The 19,742-nt window shown below is 40.2% G+C and overlaps 2 protein-coding genes across 5 annotated transcripts in view; one reads left to right on the top strand and one right to left on the bottom strand.

The window, feature by feature from the left end:
• The window catches only part of UBE2E3 (ubiquitin conjugating enzyme E2 E3), a 128,788-nt gene extending 119,421 nt beyond the window's left edge, over positions 1–9,367 (bottom strand). The window contains exons 1-3 of one of the 4 annotated variants that reach the window (XM_053597458.1): positions 8,806–9,367; positions 7,556–7,774; positions 5,753–5,803 (exon numbers count right to left, since the gene is read on the bottom strand). In XM_053597458.1, coding sequence (XP_053453433.1) covers positions 5,753–5,803; positions 7,556–7,749 — 245 coding nt within the window. In that variant the 5' untranslated portion in view covers positions 7,750–7,774; positions 8,806–9,367. Of the gene's footprint in view, positions 1–5,752; positions 5,804–7,555; positions 7,775–8,204; positions 8,727–8,805 lie in introns of those variants that run through there. The other 3 variants (XM_053597461.1, XM_053597459.1, XM_053597460.1) reach the window with 3 other exon arrangements.
• On the top strand, positions 8,646–10,606 carry LOC128589732 (basic salivary proline-rich protein 2-like). Its single transcript, XM_053596465.1, has 3 exons — positions 8,646–8,842; positions 8,928–9,569; positions 10,491–10,606. Exons 1-3 carry the CDS (start codon positions 8,646–8,648, stop codon positions 10,516–10,518), a joined length of 867 nt encoding a protein of 288 aa, XP_053452440.1. The 3' UTR covers positions 10,519–10,606.
• Positions 10,607–19,742: the final 9,136 nt, after the last annotated feature.

Below are 19,742 nucleotides of genomic sequence, written 5' to 3'. Positions count from 1 at the left end.
AATTTCATCAATCAGAAATAGTAACAATGAAATAACAACAGACCCCTCAGAAATTCAAAAAATCCTTAACAAATACTACAAGAAACTCTACTCTCAGAAATATGAAAATCTGATGAAATCGACCAATACCTGGAAGTATGCCACCTACCAAGACTTACCCAGAATGAAGTGGAAATGTTGAACAGGCCTATATCAAGTTCTGAAATAGCATCAACTATACAAAATCTCCCTAAAAAGAAAAGTCCAGGACCAGATGGCTTTACGTCAGAATTCTACCAAACCTTTAAAGAAGAACTAGTACCTATATTACTAAACCTCTTCCAAAACACAGAAAAAGAAGGAATATTGCCCAATACATTCTATGAAGCAAACATCACCTTGATCCCTCAACCAGGGAAAGACCCGACAAGAAAAGAAAATTATAGACCAATATCACTAATGAATATTGATGCTAAAATACTCAGTAAGATCCTAACAAACAGAATCCAACAACACATCCAAAAAATTATTCACCACAACCAAGTGGGATTTATCCCAGGGTCTCAAGGCTGGTTCAATATACATAAATCTATAAATGCAATTCAGCACATAAACAAACTCAAAAATAAGGACCATATGATTCTTTCAATTGATGCAGAAAAAGCTTTTGATAATATCCAGCATCCCTTCATGATCAGAACACTTAAGAAAATTGGTGCAGAAGGGACATTTCTTAAAATAATAGAGGCCATCTACAGCAAACCCACAGCCAATATTGTACTGAATGGAGTTAAACTGAAATCATTTGCACTTAGATCAGGAACCAGGCAAGGTTTCCCAATGTCTCCATTGCTCTTTAACATTGTAATGGAAGTTTTAGCCATTGCAATTAGGGAAGAAAAGGCAATCAAAGGTATCCACATAGGGTCAGAAGAGATCAAATTTTGACTCTTCGCAGATGATATGATCGTATATCTGGAAAACACTAGGGATTCTGCTACAAAACTTTTAGAAGTGATCAAGGAATACAACAATGTCTCAGGTTACAAAATCAACACCCATAAATCTTTAGCCTTTATATATACCAACAATAACCAAGCCGAAAAAACAGCCAAGGACTCTATTCCTTTCACAGTAGTGCCAAAGAAGATGAAATATTTGGGAGTATACCTAACAAATGACATGAAAGATCTCTACAAAGAGAACTATGAAACATTAAGAAAAGAAACAGCTTTGGGTGGGGCCTTAGTGTGTGTCACACTTTATGGGGGCAAGACATGATTGCAAGAGGGACTTTACCTAACAATTGCAATCAGTATAACTGGCTTATTGTACCCTCAATGAATCCCCAACAATAAAAAAAATAAAAAAAAATAAAAAAAAAAAGAAAAGAAACAGCTGAAAATGTTAACAAATGGAAAAAACATACCATGCTCATGGCTGGAAAGAATAAACATTGTTAAAATGTCTATACTACCCAAAGCAATATATAATTTTAATGCCTTCCTAGTAAAGCTCCATTGTCATATTTTAAAGATCTTGAAAAAATAATACTTGGTTTTATATGGAATCAGAAAAAATCTCGAATAGCCAAAACATTACTCGGCAATAAAAACAAAGCAGGAGGAATCACGCTACCAGACCTGAGTCTGTACTATAAATCCATAGCGATCAAAACAGCATGGTACTGGCACAAAAGCAGAGAAATAGATGTCTGGAACAGAATAGAGAACCAAGAGATGAATCAGCTACTTACCGTTATTTAATCTTTGACAAGTCAATTAAAAACATTCAGTGGGGAAAAGATTCCCTATTTAACAAATGGTGCTGGGTGAACTGGCTGACAACCTGTAGAAGATTGAAACTGGACCCACACCTTTCACCATTAACTAAGATAGACTCTCACTGGATAAAAGATTTAAACTTAAGACATGAAACTATAAAAATACTTGAAGAAAGTGCAGGGAAAACTCTTGAAGGAATTGGCCTGGGTGAGTATTTTATGAGGACGACTCCCCAGGCAATTGAAGCAGGATCAAAAATACATTACTGGGACCTGACCAAACTAAAAAGCTTCTGCACAGCCAAGGACATAGTAAGTAAAGCAAGCAGACAACCCTCAGAATGGGAGAAAATATTTGCAGGTTATACCTCCGATAAAGGTCTAATAACCAGAATCCACAGAGAACTCAAACGTATCAGTAAGAAAAGAACACGTGATCCCATCTCAGGGTGGGCAAGGGACTTGAAGAGAAACTTCTCTAAATAAGACAGATGCACGATCTACAAACACATGAAAAAAAGCTCATCATCCTTAATCATCAGAGAAATGCAAATCAAAACTACTTTGAGATATCACCTAACCCCAGTAAGAGTAGCCCACATAACAAAATCCCAAAACCAGAGATGTTGGCGTGGTTGTGGAGAAAAGGGCACACTTCTACACTGCTAGTGGGAATGCACACTAATATGTTCCTTCTGGAAGGATGTCTGGAGAATACTTAGAGACCTAAAAATAGACCTGCCATTCGATCCTATAATTCCTTTACTAGGTTTATACCCAGAAGACCAAAAATCACAATATAACAAGGACATCTGTACCAGAATGTTTATTGCAGCCCAATTCATAATTGCTAAGTCATGGAAGAAGCCCAAGTGCCCATCGACCCATGAATGGACTAGCAAATTGTGGTACATGTACACCATGGAATATTATGCAGCCTTAAAGAAAGATGGAGACTTTACTTCTTTCATGTTTACATAATGGAGCTGGAACATATTCTTCTCAGCAAAGTATCTCAGGAATGGAAGAAAAAGTATCCAATGTACTCAGCCCTACTATGAAGCTAAATTATAGCTTTCACATGAAGGCTATAACCCAACTATAGCACTGGACTATGAGGAAAGGGCCAAGGAAGGGGAAAGGAGGGGGGAGGTTAGGGTGGAGGGAGGGTACTGGGTGGGGCCACACCTATGGTGCATCTTAGAATGGGTACAGGCGAAACTTACTAAAGGCAGAATACAAATGTCTACATACAATAACTAAGAAAATGCCATGAAGGCTACGTTGAACAGTTTGATGAGGGTATTTCAGATTGTATATGAAACCAGCACACTGTATCCCTTGATTGCACTAATGTACACAGCTATGATTTAACAATAAAAAATATATATAATACAAATTCAATCTTCTTATGTGTCAAATCCTAAAATGCCTCCACTAACCACTTAGTAGTCCAAGTTTCCACTCAAGGACAAGAACTAGACCTTCTTCAACCAAAAGAATCTGAAAACATGTAAGAGTATCTAGATACTTTACATGTGAAATATATGGAAGACTATACCCAAATAAGAAAAAGATTTATATTACATTTGCTCTTTCTTCAATCACTTACACAGCTACAAAACAAAACTCGTATATTAAAAGAATGTGACAACTAAAAGATATCTTTTGCCAGCGTTAACAATTACTACAGGTTGTGACAAAGGAAAGCAGAGATGAGATATTATTGTTCACATGCAATCCCAGAGTTTTGATATTTAACTAGAACAATCACTAAATGCAAAACATCTTTCCAAAGACTTAAACAAAATCTGGTATATAAAGAGATAAATAGAAGACAAGAGAAACTTGCTATGTCAGCAGAAAGGCTCTACTCCCTTTAAAATAATCCTCAGTGACCTTGAGGAAATATTCCTGAGCTAAACAAGTAAAGCAGATTTCTTCAGCAACACACAACACGTCTTCCGGGCTCTCTAGATTTATGCACATATACTAGTTTGTGCCATTTGCAGGAAATCAGCAGAAACCTTTAAAAATATTTGACCTTACATGCAATTTAAAAACATTTAACAGTTTTGAATTGACATCTCTTTACATCTTTCATAATGGGAAATATCAGAATACATCTGCAAGTTAAGTGATTCTTCCAGAGAACAAATTTAACTTGACCTCACTAAATGACTACAGATTTGACACACTATTTAAAAGACTGTTAGGAAATACTTTGATTTACTTGTTCTCTAAAGCAGCGCTGTTCAATAGAAATATTAGTCATGTGGAATTTTAAATTTTCTAATAAACCACATTAAAATGGCAAAAAAGTGAAATTAACTGTAGTAACATTTTTAATACCAAACATATCTAAAATAGTATCATTTTTTTTTTTTTTTTTTGTAGAGACATAGTCTCACTTTAAGGCCCTTGGTAGAGTGCCGTGGCATCACACAGCTCACAGCAACCTCCAGCTCCTGGGCTTAAGCGATTCTCTTGCCTCAGCCTCCCGAGCAGCTGGGACTACAGGTGCCCGCCACAGCACCCGGCTATTTTTTTGTTGCAGTTTGGCCGGGGCTGGGTTTGAACCCGCCACCCTCGGCATATGGGGCCGGCGCCCTGCTCACTGAGCCACAGGCGCCGCCCTAAAATAGTATCATTTTGACATGTAGTAAACATATAAAAATCAATGAAGAATTTTACATTCTTTTTTGGTACGATGTTTTCAAAATCCAATGTGTATTTTACGCTCATACCACATCTCCCTTTGGACTTGCCACAAATGAAACAGACAACAGCCACATGTGGCTACTAGCAAGATTTGCAGACAGCGCAGTTCTTAAGTAATACTTTGAGATTTGACATACCATTATCCTTAAAATTAGTTTACATTCATGTTTTCTGTTTGAACTGAAAGGCTGTGATTACAAACATAAACAAAACCGTTAATTCACTGAATAAATCAGGATCAAATCACCTTATCAGAGGATCTGGTTAACACACACAACAAGAAGCAATTGGATTATACCCTATTATACCTCAAGGAGACTTCAGAGAGAAGGACTGACCACACATGAACACAACTTAAAGCAAAAACATAGGTTAGACACTAAAATATCTTCCTATCAAACTTATTTCTAAGAGTCACTCTCATTCCTGAGCACGATCTCTATGCAAACTATCTACAATACTGTTGCTAAGTCTGTCAGATTTTGTTAAGCCATGCAGTCACTATTAAAAAACAGGACGCTATATAAGATGAAATGAAAACAATTACTGGGGAAGAAATTATCAAATCAGTAACTTTTAATGTGTCTTATACCAACCGTCTTAAATTATTCTACCTGAGTTCCACTGCAATGAATTATTCCCACAATTCTAATTTATTTGCTGCTTTTCACACACATATTTCAACTACCAAAATTACTAAGAATTTTCCCAATTAAAACATTTGCTTAAAATGTGAATAATTCCAACAACGCATACTCTAGATAAAAACTGAAACCATTAGCTTAGCACATAAAATCTGTCCTTCAAACAAGTTACTGAATAAATCAAACGGAAACTATACTCTTGTTTACTGCATTTAAATTTTGTAACACCACATTCAGCAACTTCTAAATTGGGTAGGTCAGTTCAGATTGCACACGAGCAGTAACTTTAAAGCCTAGCAAAATTTTAGAAGTTTCTGCAATATACTGCTGTAGAAACACACTCTACCAGAAAAACAATGGAACAAAAATCAGCACTATTCCTACTAATCTCAGTAAGAAGCACAAAAGCAGTAAATTCATAAATCCACAATGTATGACATACACTAAAAAGTATATTTTCCTTCCAATTTTATTTAATTCACCTCAGACAATTTTTGCCTAATGCACTTGCAAAGCTCTGAAGCAAACATAGCCTCTTCTACTGCACACGTATCCAGGAATGACACATAAATCTCTTGATATTTTCCCACAATTTGAAATCAGAACAATAAAATTTATTTCTTACCTGCAGTTAGGAGGAGGATCAAGAGTTATTTCAGCTAGCTCCTTCTGAATTCTGTTAGTGAAATGAGAACAGACAAAAAGGATTTGAGGTAGTCTACAGAACAACCAGGGAATTACACTGCCCTCTACCACCATACAGTTAAATGCAAGGCTGGCTTTGCCTTCAGTAATGCTAACATGGCTGCTTCCTCTTTGTTCTCAGAGGCATAACCCAAATCCCTTAACAGAAACTTTGCAGCTTTTTTTCTCACTTGCTACTGTAAATAAGTAAGTCGTTTACACCTGATTTAAGAAGTAGTCCTTCACTACTACTCAGTAAGGGATATGAAATCTATTTTAAAACACTTTTTAGCAAAGAAATTCTCTCTTTAAGCTTATATGCAAATGAGACCAAAAGGGAGGAGGGAAAGAACGAGAATATTTGACAATGACTTCAAGTCACTTTTACTAAGGTAAAAATTAACAGGCTATCACAAGAGCACATTAATAGTTTTAAAAGTATTTTACTTGTCCAAAAAAAAGTTTAAAATGTACAGATATCTAAAAAACTTCCAAAGACTATTTGGCATTCTTATTTAACTGCTTCTGATTATCCCTGATCTTAGACACAGCACTTAAATTTAACAAATTTAAGAAAGGGGATAAAATATACAGCCCTGAGTTAAAGAGGGTGACAGAATTCTCTGATTTTACTCAAATTTAAGATCCTTTCCAAACTTAAGGTATGTTTAATATGCTCCTCAAATTAAGATAAAGATTTTAAATTATTTCAAAGATCACTGCTATTCAATAAAACATTCTTGTTATTAATACTTGATTACTGATACAAAAAAGGTGAAAATCCAAAGAAAAATTTCTGAATCACCACGGAATGCAATATTTGATCTGTTTCTCTATTTTCTTTTTCCTTTAATTGTGGTAGTAAGAATCAACAAAATGTCAATACTGGCTAACGCTGTAAATACATTCTACCAGAGTTTGTGTATACTCCACTCCTACTAGCACTGTTGGAGTCCCATTGATACAATCTATTTTTGCCATAACAGAAAATATAAATCAATAGGAACCAAGTGATCTTTTACTTATACTTAACAAAATGTTTCTCCTGTTGTTGAGTATTAATATGCCAAACACATCCACAAGTTTTAGAGTGAAGGAGGCACAAGGACAATGAAAGTTTCCAATCATCAAGTAACATCTCAAATTCGGACGTGGGGGTTTCAGGGGTTTTTTTTTGCCCACACAAGAACAGAGGGCTAATCATAATTTTACTACAAAAAGTTACACCTATGATGCATGATTTAAAGTCTCATTTATAAAACTGGAGGCACAATTTTAAATTTGCTTTCAAATATAGCTAAGGCCTGAAATTTACAAATTTTCTAGCAAAGTGATCGTTTCTGATCATTAAGTTTCATGAAGAGAAGCAAAGCTAATCTCTAGAAGTGTGAATATCATTATAGAAGAGTATGACTCATAAAAGGAAACATCCAATGTACCATCTAATTTGGGTTCACCGAATTTTCCTTGCCAATTCCTTAAACAATCTGTCAGAATGCTAGTTTCATCTCTACCCAAGGACACTCCTTTTGAAGTTATCAAAGTTCAGAATAAGTTTGCTTAAAAGCATAATTCTAGTGAGGTCACTTATCTATCACCTAAAGAATGACAGACAACTCCATTCCAGCCAAACAAAACTGATCATGAAGGAAATATTTCTGAACTGTTGCTACTGATGTAAAATCAACAAAAACCATTTGGAAGACAACCTAACAACGTGCTCAATCCTTCTTTGACACATTACCTTTTAGCACTAGTGGATAACTTAGCAGTGGTTTTGCTAGAGAGTTTGGTGTTTTTCTTCTGTTGGGTGGCAGAAGGCTTTCTTTCTTCTTGTTCTTCAGGCTCTGGAGCGGCTGGGTCTCGCTGGTCCGCATCTGAACTGCCACTGCTGGTGCTGGGGCTCTCATCATCGGACCTTTGCCTATCACTTGACATCTTGGTGAAGTTACCTCTTGGAAAACTTTTAAAGAGAATGGGAGTGGAAGGAGAAAATGTTAAATCTGAGAAATAACAACATTTCTTCCCTTAATATTCACTTAAAATTTTATTTAAATGAAAAAGCTTCAGAAGTATTCACACTTATTGTACAACAAGGTTACAGGGGAGGTGATGTGTCTCACAACGCCAGCGTTCAGGGATTTACCGAACCAAGTTAGAAAACCCACTCACATTTTTTTCCATCTCTTGGACAATCTATCAATTGTCTACTTTCTCAAAAGGCATGAAACAGATTTGCCAGGGAACTTAGGCAACGAGCATTAATAACATATGACACACTGTAAATAACAGATCTCTCTAGAAAATGCTAAAAAGTCACTAATAACGTCTAAATATTTACACACTGACATTGGTCAAAGCTACCAAATTCGCTTTCCGGGAGGAAAACACACCCTGTTAATCGTCCATATGTTTATTTAAGGTGGCGATTTCTCCTCTGTGCACGTAAAGCCTTTAAACACAACACTTAGAAATTAAAAAATCAACTAACAAGCTGCTCTAGTTGTTTCCACGGCCAGCAGTGAAGATTCATCCGGCCAAGACCGAGCTGCCACCCTGGGAAAAGCAAAATCCAAACTGCACCTTCTGCAAAGCTCCCAATGCCACCAAGGTTCCTCGCTCAATTTTTACATCACGGACCGACATTTTGTCCAAAATAACGAAAAAAAAAAAAAAAACGAGGAAAAACAAACAAACAAAGCCCCCAAGAAGTACAACAAATTTCTGCGCCCGCGGAGGCGAGCCGCGGCCGGCGGCCACGCAGCTCCGCGGCCCTTTGTGGGGAGGGCCGCGCGGGGGCCGCGGGCAGCGCTCGCCGCGCCGGGCGCCAAGTGATGCGAGCAGCCCGGCCGGCCCCGCCGCGGCTCGCGGACACCGGCGGCGCGGGCGCCCGGCGCGAACAAAGCTGCCCGCCCCCGCCCCCGCCCCCTCCCCCACCGCCGTCGCCGCCGCCCCGGCCGCCCCCCACGCGGCCCCAGGGCCCCGCCGCCTTACCTCGGCCGCCCGCCCGGCCCGCTCGCACGCCGCTACGGTGTGGGGGAGGGAGAGAGAAAAAAACCCTTCCTTAAGGAAATGGAGGCAGCTGGGGGGGGGAAAGGGGGGGGAGGGTAAAAAAGAAGCCGAGGAGGCTCTGGCCGGGGAGTGTGGAACATTGAAAGTCGGAGGGGGTTGTGCAGTGCCGGGCTCCGGCCGGAGGGTGGCGCCGCCCAGCGCCTTCGGAAAAAAGGGGGGGGTAGGAGCTCCCGGCGAGGCGGAGGGGATGCGGGAGACCCCCGCGCGCTGTGGCCTCCCGCCGCCGCCGCCCGGCTGGGCTCCTCCCGGCCGCGCAGTCAGCAAGTTCCGAGGCGACCGCGGGGGGAGGGGCGGGCGCGGCGGCGGCGCGCGTGCTCGCTGCTCGCCTGGCGGAGGGGCGCGCGTCGCCGGCGGCCGGCGGGCGCGAGCTATTCCGCGCGCTCCCGCGCACTCTCCCCGCGCCTCTCTTCACCCGGGGGGCGCACGCGTCCGCCCGCGCGCGGCCAGGACAAAGAGCGCGGCGGGGACCTGGCGGGCTATTCCCTGCCGCCCTTGGTCGCGGAGCCGGTGCCCGGGAAGGCGGAGGCGCGGGCGCCGTCTCGCGGGGCCGCCGTGCCGTGGGGTGGCTTCCGGCCTGGGCCAGCCTCCGGGGCGAGGCTGCCCATTGGGCTACCCACCTCCCCAGAGCTGACTGCATCTCCTCCGCCGCGCAGGGGCCGCGGGGAACCTGGGACCCCTGTACCTAGGCAAGGGCCCTGGACGCGTGGTTGAGAGTCCGCAGCAGCCCTGGGAGACGAGACCAGTGGGTGTTGTTGACGAGGACAGGCACGCAGGCGGAGGAGAACTGCCTCTTGCGCCTCATGGGAGCTTGAGGAAGGGACATTGAGGGAAGTAAAAAGGATTCGGAGATTAGGGGACCAGCCTCCGGCTGTCACTGCCAAAGGGGACTGTCCTTCGAATGGTTTGAAAGCTTAAAAATCTAAAACAATTCTTTACATGTCCCGCTCAGGATTTTAAAAAGTGAAGCAGAAGAGTTGATGGAAGGGTAGGGACTAAAACTTGACACTTTTCCTTTGGGACTCTTCTGCCTTGCATGTGAGATGCAAGTTCTGGAAAGAGAAGTCCTGAGTGATGTTGGATCAGAGTGTCCACCTAGCAAAGCTTTAGCTAGGAATGGTGAAGGTTAGTTTTGTTTGTTCTACCATACTTTTTGACGTCTCCTGGTGGACTCTGGAGTTTTTGCCCTGGGCACAAAGAAGCCAGAGTACAAAAACTTCCTGTTTGCAACCCAGACCTTTAGCTGCTGAAAACTCCTTCCAGAAATAGAGGCTGGGAGGAATTTGTGAATTTCTCTCCCACAGTGTTCGGGCGCAGGGTGCTGGGAGAATGTGAAATCACAGAAAGAATGGCAGAGTTATAACCAAGTGAACCAGAATTAAGGAACAGAAGAAAAGACTGAGCGAACCAAGATACTTAGCTTTCCTCCAAATAGAAAACTTTTGGTAAAGGGTTGCTCATAACTCTGAAGAGTAAGTTGTTTTTATGTAATTTTCCAAAGACACACTTAGTGAATTTTATCAAGGGCTAGATACTTGTAGGTGCTAGACAAACAAACTGTTCATTCTATTACTGTGTGACTAAAGCCAGGTCTCTCTCTTCTATTCTAGAGTTCCCAGTGCAGAAAAGAACAGTTGATCGAAGTTCACCAAGTTCGTAAGGAGGAAGGTTATTCCTCTCAGAATGAACAGAAAGAATGTCTCTGCTGTATCAAAATAGAGGATGGTCTGTGTGTGAATGAAACATTTTGATTTTACTGGATCAAAGGGTGCTTATGGGAAGAACTTGTTAGTGAAAATACAAGCAGAAGTTTCCCCCAGCTTTCACTATGTGATGCTAGAGAAAAAGCCAGCCAATTTAGAGTTTGAACTTTGCTTTGTTTGGAATGGGGAGCTGTAAATAGAAAGTTATACATACATTAAGAGTAGGTTGTTTTAGGGAATTTAGTATCAGAGAAATAGCCTGAAGTCCTAAAGGTCAATTGCTGATGGGATTTGGGTGGTGCCAGGTTGGAAGATAAAGATATTTAGTTTGTTTTGGAAGAATAGTCTTTGAAAGAAAAGGTACTGGGCTGGAAGGCAAGGGACCTAGTTTCTAATCCTCACTGTACCAAGTTCATATGACTTCAGGCAATTTACTAGTTTCAACTTAATTTTCCTCCTATGTAAAAGGATGTTCTAAATCCTTTTCCTATTGAAAAATTCCATAATCCTTTGGCAAATTTGAAGTCGAGATTTCACTCAACAGAATATTTAGGCGCTTCTAAATGCTTGGGAAGATGGGTTGATTGTGCTCTTACCAAACTCAGTGTATAAAGGGGAAATGAGAAATGGAAGGCTTCAGAATGAAAAGTGCTGTATTAAAGGAATAAACAGAATGTGAAGAAAATATGCTTAATCATCAATTAGTAATTCAGGTTGGAGTTGTGGAATGTAAGATATAGGTCAAAAGAAAAAACACTGGACTGGGCCAGTGATAACATAGATAACATAGATAATGCTCTTGGCAATACCTAGACCTTAACAGGTGTTCAATAAATAATACCCTAATGTTAAAGTCACCATAAGAGAAGAGTATGAATGGTTCCCTAAAGTTAAGGAGAATAGTGGTCTCCCCCCACGTTAGGTGCACAGCTGATTGTCCCCTTTCAGTCTCCTTTTCCTCTTTTTTTTTTTCTCTTGTTGGTATGGGTTACTCTCACAACCCTAAAAGGGATGGAGGTTAAAAAAAAAAAAGAAAGATACTGAATCCATTTGCAAGAGATGTTACACAATTGCCCCATGTCTCCTTTTCTACCAAATGTGAGTAAAAGACACCTATCCAGGTGGTGCCTGTGGCTCAGTGGGTAGGGCGCCAGCCCCATAAACCAAGGTGGTGGGTTCAACCCAGTCCTGGCCAAACTACAAAAAAAAAAAAAAAAAAAATCTGATTCTTTCAGTTATGTATATATAAAAAAAAAAAATTGCAGGTGCCTGTAGTCCCAGCTACTCTGGAGGCTGAAGCAAGAGAATTGCCTAAGCCCAGGAGTTGGAGGTTGCTGTGAGCTATGACATCAAAGCACTCTAGCGAGGGTGATAAAGTAAGATTCTGTCTCTAAAAAAAATTTAAAAATAAAATAAAAGACGCCTATCCGAATCTGGTATGGTGGCTCGCGCCTGTAATCCTGGTACTCTGGGAGGCTGAGGGAGGTGGATTGCTTGAGCTCAGGAGTTCAAGACCAGCCTCAGTAAGACTGAGACCCCATGTCTAAAAAAAAGAAAAAAAAAATAGCCGATCATAGTAGTAGGAGGTGCTTGTAGTCCAAGGTATTTGGGAGGCTGAGGCAAGTGGATTGGTTAAGCCCAAGAGTTTCACGTTGGGCTTGGCACCTGTGGCTCAAGCATCTAAGGCTCCAGCCATATACACCTGAGCTGGTGGGTTCAAATCCAGCCCGGGCCTGCAAAACAACAATGACGGCTGCAATCAAAAAATAGCCGGGCGTTGTGGCAGGGGCCTATAGCCCCAGCTACTTGGGAGGCGGAGAATCGCTTGAGCCCAGGAGTTTGAGGTTGCTGTGTGCTGTGATGCCATGGTACTCAGGGAGACAGCTTGAGGCTCTCTCAAAAAAAAAAAAAAAAGTTTGAGGTTGATGTGAGCTATGATGCCATGGCACTCTACTGAGGGTGACAAAGTGAGACACAGTCTCAAAAAAAAAAAAATCTATCTTTATAGTAAGGGTAGACAAGGCAGGCAGGCACTAGAATCCATTACACATCCCTAGTTTGGGAGATGCTTTTTCCTGAGCCTCTCTATGGGTCTCAGTGTTATCTATGTACATAAGTATGTATGTATATAACCAAGAGTTATACAAGATATATCACTGATTTGCCTAAGAAGTTTCTGAATTAAATAATTGTATAAGCTGGAGTGAGGCTGCAGATCTCAACTCACTCACCATAGCCAGCAGCATACCTCATACATAACACCTGTAGAATAAATACTAATTTATTTGGTTGATTTTAGGGTGCTTTGTTTCCTTTCATTCAGTAACACTTCTCAGCATTTCTTCATTTTATTTCTATTTCCTTTTTTGTGTTTCTGATTCTTTCAGTTATGTATATCCTTTCTGTCCTCTGGCTGTAAAATTTTTTTTCTACTCATTAAAAACTGTGTTGGGTTTAATACGAAGGTATTGCTTGACCCAGCCTTTAGTTACAAAGCCATGTTTGCCAGTGTTAGTCCCAGTATCTCTGGACACCTTCCACCCCCTATAAAGTCCAACGCACCATTTGGTATCCACGGCTGTGCCTCCGTTGTGTCATGTGTGGAAGACCTACTGTGTGCCAGGCAAGGTGCTGAGCCCTGGAGGTGGAAAGGAGCATAAGCCTTGATTTGACTTCAAGAACTTCAGGTAACTTAGTGATCATTTCCTCCTTTTCTCCCTTGGATGACTCTAAAGAAGGGTACATACCTCTCAAAGGTTCATGTTTTTAGAAAGGGCTCTTACACGCGAAACAAAAATACAAGCATCTTAGTAGGGCAAAAGGCATGAACAGGAAAAAAAAATTTTTTTAATATTAATTTAACAATATTATTTTTTAATAACAATATTAATTAATTTTTTAAATTAAGCCTGACTAGTTATCCAGAAAGGACTATTAAAATGAGATACCTATCAAAATAACAAAAAAATTCCTGATTATAATAATTGCTGGCAAATTGGTTAAAAAACAAGTTTCCCTTTGTCAGTTTGCAGTGGCAGTAAAAGTTGGTACAACCCTTTTGAGAAGCAATTTGAAAGTTTTATCAAGAGCTTTAAATGTGGTTATACTCTTTGACCAAATTACCCCATTTCAAGAAATGTATCTTAAGGGAGCATTTTATGTATTTATTTTTGTTTGGTTTTTTGGAGACAGAGTCTCACTATGTTGCCCTCAGTAGAGGCTATGGTGTCACAGCTCACAGCAACCTCAAACTCTTGGGCTTAAGCGATTTCTTGCCTCAGCCTCCCAAGTAGCTGAGACTACAGGCCTCCGCTGTAATGCCTGGCTATTTTTTTGTGACAGTTGTTTAGCTGGCCCAGGGTCAGATTCAAACCCGCCACCCTAAGTGTATGTGGCTGGCGCCATAACCACTGTGCTATGGGCACCCGGCTTATTTTTTATTTTATTTTATATATTTATTTTTTGAGAGAGTCTGACTATGTTACCCTCAGTAGAGTACCAGAGTACTGTGTGGTCACAGCTCACAGCAACCTCAAACTCTTAGGCTTAAGCAATTCTCTTGCCTCAGCCTCCCGAGTAGCTAGGACTACAGGCATCTGCCACAACGCCAGGCTATTTTTATTTATTTCTTTATTGGTTTCAGTTGTCATTGTTCCTCAGCAGGCCCAGGCTGGGTTCAAACCCCCCAGCCTCTGTGTTATGTGGACGGCATCTTACTCACTGAGCTGTGGGCACTGAGCCATATTTTTTATTTTTTGAGACAGAGTCTCAAGCTGTTGTCCTGGGTAGAGTGCCATGGCTTTGTAGCTTATAGTAAACTCCAACTCTCTGGCTCAAGCAATCCTCTTGCCTCAGCTTTTCTATTTTTAGTAGAGATCGGTCTCGATTTTGCTCAGGCTGGTCTCAAACTCCTGAGTTCAAGCAATCAACCCACCTTGGCCTCCCAGAGTGCTAGGATTACAGGCATGAGCGACCACACCCACTGGAACATTTTAAATATGGGAAAAATAACATTGACAAATATTCAACTATAGAAAAAGGATTTACACAAACTCATTGGCCCACACAATAAATTTGCATTGGTTAAAATAACACTTGTGAGGATTGGCAAAAATGTCAAAGCAGATTATGATAAAATGCTAATGAGAGTGGGATTTTCTATGTTTTATTTACTGAATCAGTGTCTGACTTAATAGCTTATAGGGTATTAGGATAAAGTAAGTGCTCAATTAATATCTGTCAAATGAGTATGCACCATATTTTTACAGTTAGCAAGATAAAAATGAAAGGAAAATATTTTGAAAATTTAATTAGATTTTAGAGTGAATATGAATAAACTTTTAAAAAGCAGTATTTTTCTAGCTTTCTTTAATGAGCAGATACTACTTTTATAATGACGGGGAAAGATGTGAATAAATGGAGAGGTATAGATTTAGTTTAAAAAATGCTGTTTTAAGTTTTTAAGAATTAAGTTCTTATATAAACTTTTTTTTTTTTTTTTTTTTTTTGAGACAGAGCTTCAAGCTGTCGCCCCGGGTAGAGTGTTGTAGCATCATAGCTCACAGCAACCTCAAATTCCTGGGCTCAAGCAATTCTCTTGCCTCAGCCTCCCAAGTAGCTAGGACTACAGGCATCCACCGCAACACCTGGCTATTGTTTGGTTGTAGTTGTCATTGTTGTTTGGTGGGCCAGAGCTGGATTCAAACCCGCCAGCTCAGGTGTATGTGGCTGGCGCCTTAGCCACTTGAGCCACAGGTGCCAAGCAATTAATTTCTCATATAAACTTTTTTAAATGATGCAAGTTCTAGAAGACTGTTTTAGAATTTGTGAAGATTTTAAAATTGACGTAAGAAAAGATAGGAAAGAACAATTTTAAAATCCTGAAAAAGGCATGTGAGGAAACTCCACATTAAAGAAACCAGGGTGGCGCCTGTGGCTCAGTGAGTAGGGCGCCAGCCCCTAATACACAGGGTGGCCAGTTTAAACCGGACCCTGGCCAAACTGCAACAAAAAATAGCCAGGTGTTGTGGCAAGCGCCTGTAGTCCCACCTACTCGGGAGGGTGAGGCAAGAGAATCTCCTAAGCCCAGCTGGAGGTTGCTCTGAGCCATGATGCTACAGCACTCTACTGAAGGCAACAAAGTGAGACTCTGTCTCAAAAAAAAAAAAGAAAAGAAAAGAAACCAGTAAGCTCAGGTTCAAGGACAGATCACTGAAAAAGAAGTAACCAATAATTAGATAATTTAATATATAACAAATGAGATGTCGCCTAAAACTCAGGGGAAAAAAGGATTATGCAATTAGTGAGTGAGGTAACTAATTACCAATTTGGAAAAAGATCACTTAGAATTCTGCCTTATATCACATGTGAACAAAATTACAGGTGAGTTCAATAGTTAAGATTTTAAGCCCAGGCGTTGTGGCGGGCGCCTGTAGTCCCAGCTGCTCGGGAGGCTGAGGCAAGAGAATCGAGTAAGCCCAAGAGTTAGAGGTTGCTGTGAGCCGTGTGACGCCACGGCACTCTACCCGAGGGCGGTACCATGAGACTCTGTCTCTACATTAAAAAAAAAAAAAAAAAAAGATTTTAAGCCCAGGGCGGCGCCTGTGGCTCAATGAGCAGGGCGCCAGCCCCATATACCGAGGGTGGCAGGTCTCAGTGAGCAGGGCGCCAGCCCCATATACCGAGGGTGGCAGGTTCAAGCCCAGCCCTGGCCAAACTGCAACAAAAAAATAGCCGGGCATTGTGGCGGGAGCCTGTAGTCCCAGCTACTCGGGAGGCTGAGGCAAGAGAATCGCTTAAGCCCAGGAGTTGGAGGTTCCTGTGAGCTGTGTGACGCCACGGCACTCTACTGAGGGCTATAAAGTGAGACTCTGTCTCTACAAAAAAAAAAAAAAAAAAAGAGCTTGGCGCCTGTGGCTCAGTCGGTAAGGCGCCCGTCCCATATACCGAAGGTGGCGGGTTCAAACCCAGCCCCAGCCAAACTGCAACCAAAAAATAGCTGGGCGTTGTGGCGGGCGCCTGTAGTCCCAGCTGCTTGGGAGGCTGAGGCAAGAGAATCGCTTAAGCCCAGGAGTTGGAGGTTGCTGTGAGCTGTGTGAGGCCACAGCACTCTACAGAGGGCCATAAAGTGAGACTCTGTCTCTATAAAAAAAAAAAAAAAAAAAGATTTTAAGCCCAGCCAGGTGGCTCACACCTGTAATCCTAACACTTTGGGAGGCTGAAGGGGGTGGATTGCTTGAGCTCGTGAGCTGGAGACTAGCCTGACCAAGAGTGAGATCCCTACCCCATCTCTACTAAAAATAGAACTAGCAGGGTGTTGTGGCAGGTGCCTGTAGTCCCAGCTACTCTGAAAGCCCTGGCAAGAGGATGGCTTGAGCCAAAGAGTTTGAGGTTGCTGTGAGCTGTGGTGCTACAGCACTCTCCCAAGGGCAACAAAGTGTGACTGTGTCTCAAAAAAACAACAAAAAACAAACAAAAAAAGAACAAGGAGTTAAGATTTTAAAAAGGCACTTCTTAAAAAATTAGAATAATTTGAATACTTAATATAGATAGAGAGGAATAATGATATACTATGCTAAAAAGCAACCAAAAAAAAAAAAAATCACAGGAGAGGTTCAGCACCTGTTGCTCAGTGGTTAGGGCGCCAGCCACATACACTGAGGCTGGTGGGTTTGATCCTGGCCTGGGCCCGCTAAACAACAATGACAACTGCAGCAACAACAACAAAAAATATCCAGGAGTTGTGGCGGTCGCCTGTAGTCCCAGCTACTTGGAAGGCTGAGGTAAGAGAATTGCTTAAGCCCAAGTTTGAGATTACTGTGAGCTGTGATGACACTCTACTGAGGGTGACATAATGAGACTCTGTCTCAAAAAAAAAAAAAAGAAAAAAAATCACAGGAGAAAATATATATTCTACCAGGTACAAAATTTGAATCCTCGATATGTCTTCCTACACACATACATACACCAAGTTGAAACAACAGACTAGACAAAATGGTTTGTGCTATAAAAAAGAATTAATGTATATCACATGTAATATTGTATAGGCTTATAACAATATCAAAACATCATAGGTAGTTAAAGGACACATTAGAGATTCAAGGTTATTAAACTATATGTGAAAAAATATTGATCTTCACCTTAAAAATGTCTGAGACATATATATTAAAACAAGGTACTACATTCTTGCCCACAAAATTTGTAAATTTAAAAACTGTGTAATGCCAAATACCTATGAAACTATTCTGAGAAGGGCACTTTCCTATATTGCTAGTGGCTTTGTAAATTAATATAACCTTTTGGGAAGCAATTTGGCAATGCATTTCAAGAATCATAAAAATGCTCATACCCTTTAACCTAGTAATTCTACTTCTGGGAATCTATCCTAAGGAAATAATCCAAAATATTTTTTTAAATGCTGTATGCCTGACAATGTTTATCCCAGTGTAATTTATACTATATAAAAATGGAAACCACTCATGCTATCCAACGTAAGGGCTGTGCTTTAGTAAATTATGGTTCATTCACTGATGGAATTTGATACATGAATATAAAATGGTGAGTATTATAACTAACAGTTTTACTATCAGTTCCTCCTTGTTTGTAAATCCTTCTCTATGAGACCAGCTCACGTCCTGCTTAGTAAATAAACTTACAATAGTTATCATCCACCATATTTTTAATTGATATTTTTACTTAACATTGTCACTTAAATTTTTCTGAGGTGCTTTATGATATCTGATGTGTAAAATCAGGTTAAATGTATACTTTCTGCTTCAGAAAACAAAATTGTATGCACAATGATTGAAAAATATGTAAAAGAGATTTGGTTGAAACATGCAAATAATCATTTTGGATTAGGAAGCCTGATTACTACCTCTTCTATATTGCACAAATGGTTATCTAATTGAAAAAGACTCAATAAGGAACAATATGCTTTCATTTGGAGCTGCAAGTAAAGTAGTTTAATTTGACATGATAAAGAACTTTATGATCCATAAAGCTGAATAAAGAAATAAAAATATTTTTGAATGGGTTTGTTTCTGTCTAGAGTAATTTTTTTTACATTCATCTCTAGAATCTCATTTTAATTTATAAAAGATCTCAAAGGTATGCCTAGTAAAATGTCAAAGTGCATGTTTTTAATTTCTCTGGATTATAATAACCCAGAATAGCTCAGCTAAAGAAAACATCACAGAGTAATATGAGTGGGTTAAAAATAGTAATAAATAATTTTCAATAGTATACACTGTGTGGTAGAGGTAAGGAGCCTATCCAACTTAGACTCATAAAGGAATGACCACTTATTACTTCTAATCCAAGAAAAGGATGTTGAAGTACTAGACTTTTTTGAACAAGAAAATTGAGGATCAGAGATACTAAATTACTTCTCTAAAGTATTAGAGACAGCTCTTGATAGAGCTATACATAGAACTTTGCCCATTCCACTACACTGTCATATCACCAGGGCATACAGCCCAGTTTCCCAAGTCATCACCTCCTTTTGAGATTGTCAAACGGAGTTTTATCAGAAATTCCTGTAACAGTCTTTTCTCACTCTGTTCAAAAGCACGACAGAGACCTTCTGTGACATGATAGCATAAAGTTGAGAATCCTGTTATAATCATTTATAACATTCTGTATATTTCATATAATACTTCTCACAGTTTGTAAGTAAATCTTTATTTGTGTGATTATTTCTGTAATATATTTCCCCTACTAGAATGAGGGTAGGTTCCATCCTATGTCTATTTTTTGTATCTAGGACAATGTTTGTAATATTTAGTAAATAATTCCTGAATAATGACCAAGTTAGCTTCGTTCATACTGAAAGTCAATTGAAAGAAATGTTATAGAGTAACAGCAACAACAAGAAAAATGATCTTGTCCCACTAATATATTTATGGAACCAATTTTTATGAAAGGAAGCATAAGTCAAGCATGACAGAATCCAAAGGTATTTCAAGAAATTAAAGAACCAGTGAGTTCATATATTTGAATAAATTATGGATGTTTGGTATATGACCCTAACTTTAGAGATAAATGTCAAGTAGAAAAGTGACCCCATTTTCTCACCAAACTTCTAATAAAACCATGGTCAGAATTAATATTGGGCTATAGACTAATGCTCTTTTGTAACAACACAGTAGGGCAGCAAAA

The sequence above is a fragment of the Nycticebus coucang genome, chromosome 7 (assembly GCF_027406575.1).
Source record: "Nycticebus coucang isolate mNycCou1 chromosome 7, mNycCou1.pri, whole genome shotgun sequence".
Classification (NCBI taxonomy): Eukaryota; Metazoa; Chordata; class Mammalia; order Primates; family Lorisidae; genus Nycticebus; species Nycticebus coucang.
The sequence above is the reverse complement of the archived record's forward strand: the minus strand, read 5'-3'. Positions and strand labels throughout refer to the sequence as shown.

Bases quoted from the DNA above. Each gene is read 5' to 3' on its own strand.
- LOC128589732 (XM_053596465.1), top strand. From the start codon at position 8,646: ATGCGAGCAGCCCGGCCGGCCCCGCCGCGGCTCGCGGACACCGGCGGC. The intron at 8,843-8,927 runs GTGTGGGGGAGG...AGGGTAAAAAAG, and splicing joins CCCGCTCGCACGCCGCTACG to AAGCCGAGGAGGCTCTGGCC. The intron at 9,570-10,490 runs GCAAGGGCCCTG...CTTCTATTCTAG, and splicing joins CCTGGGACCCCTGTACCTAG to AGTTCCCAGTGCAGAAAAGA.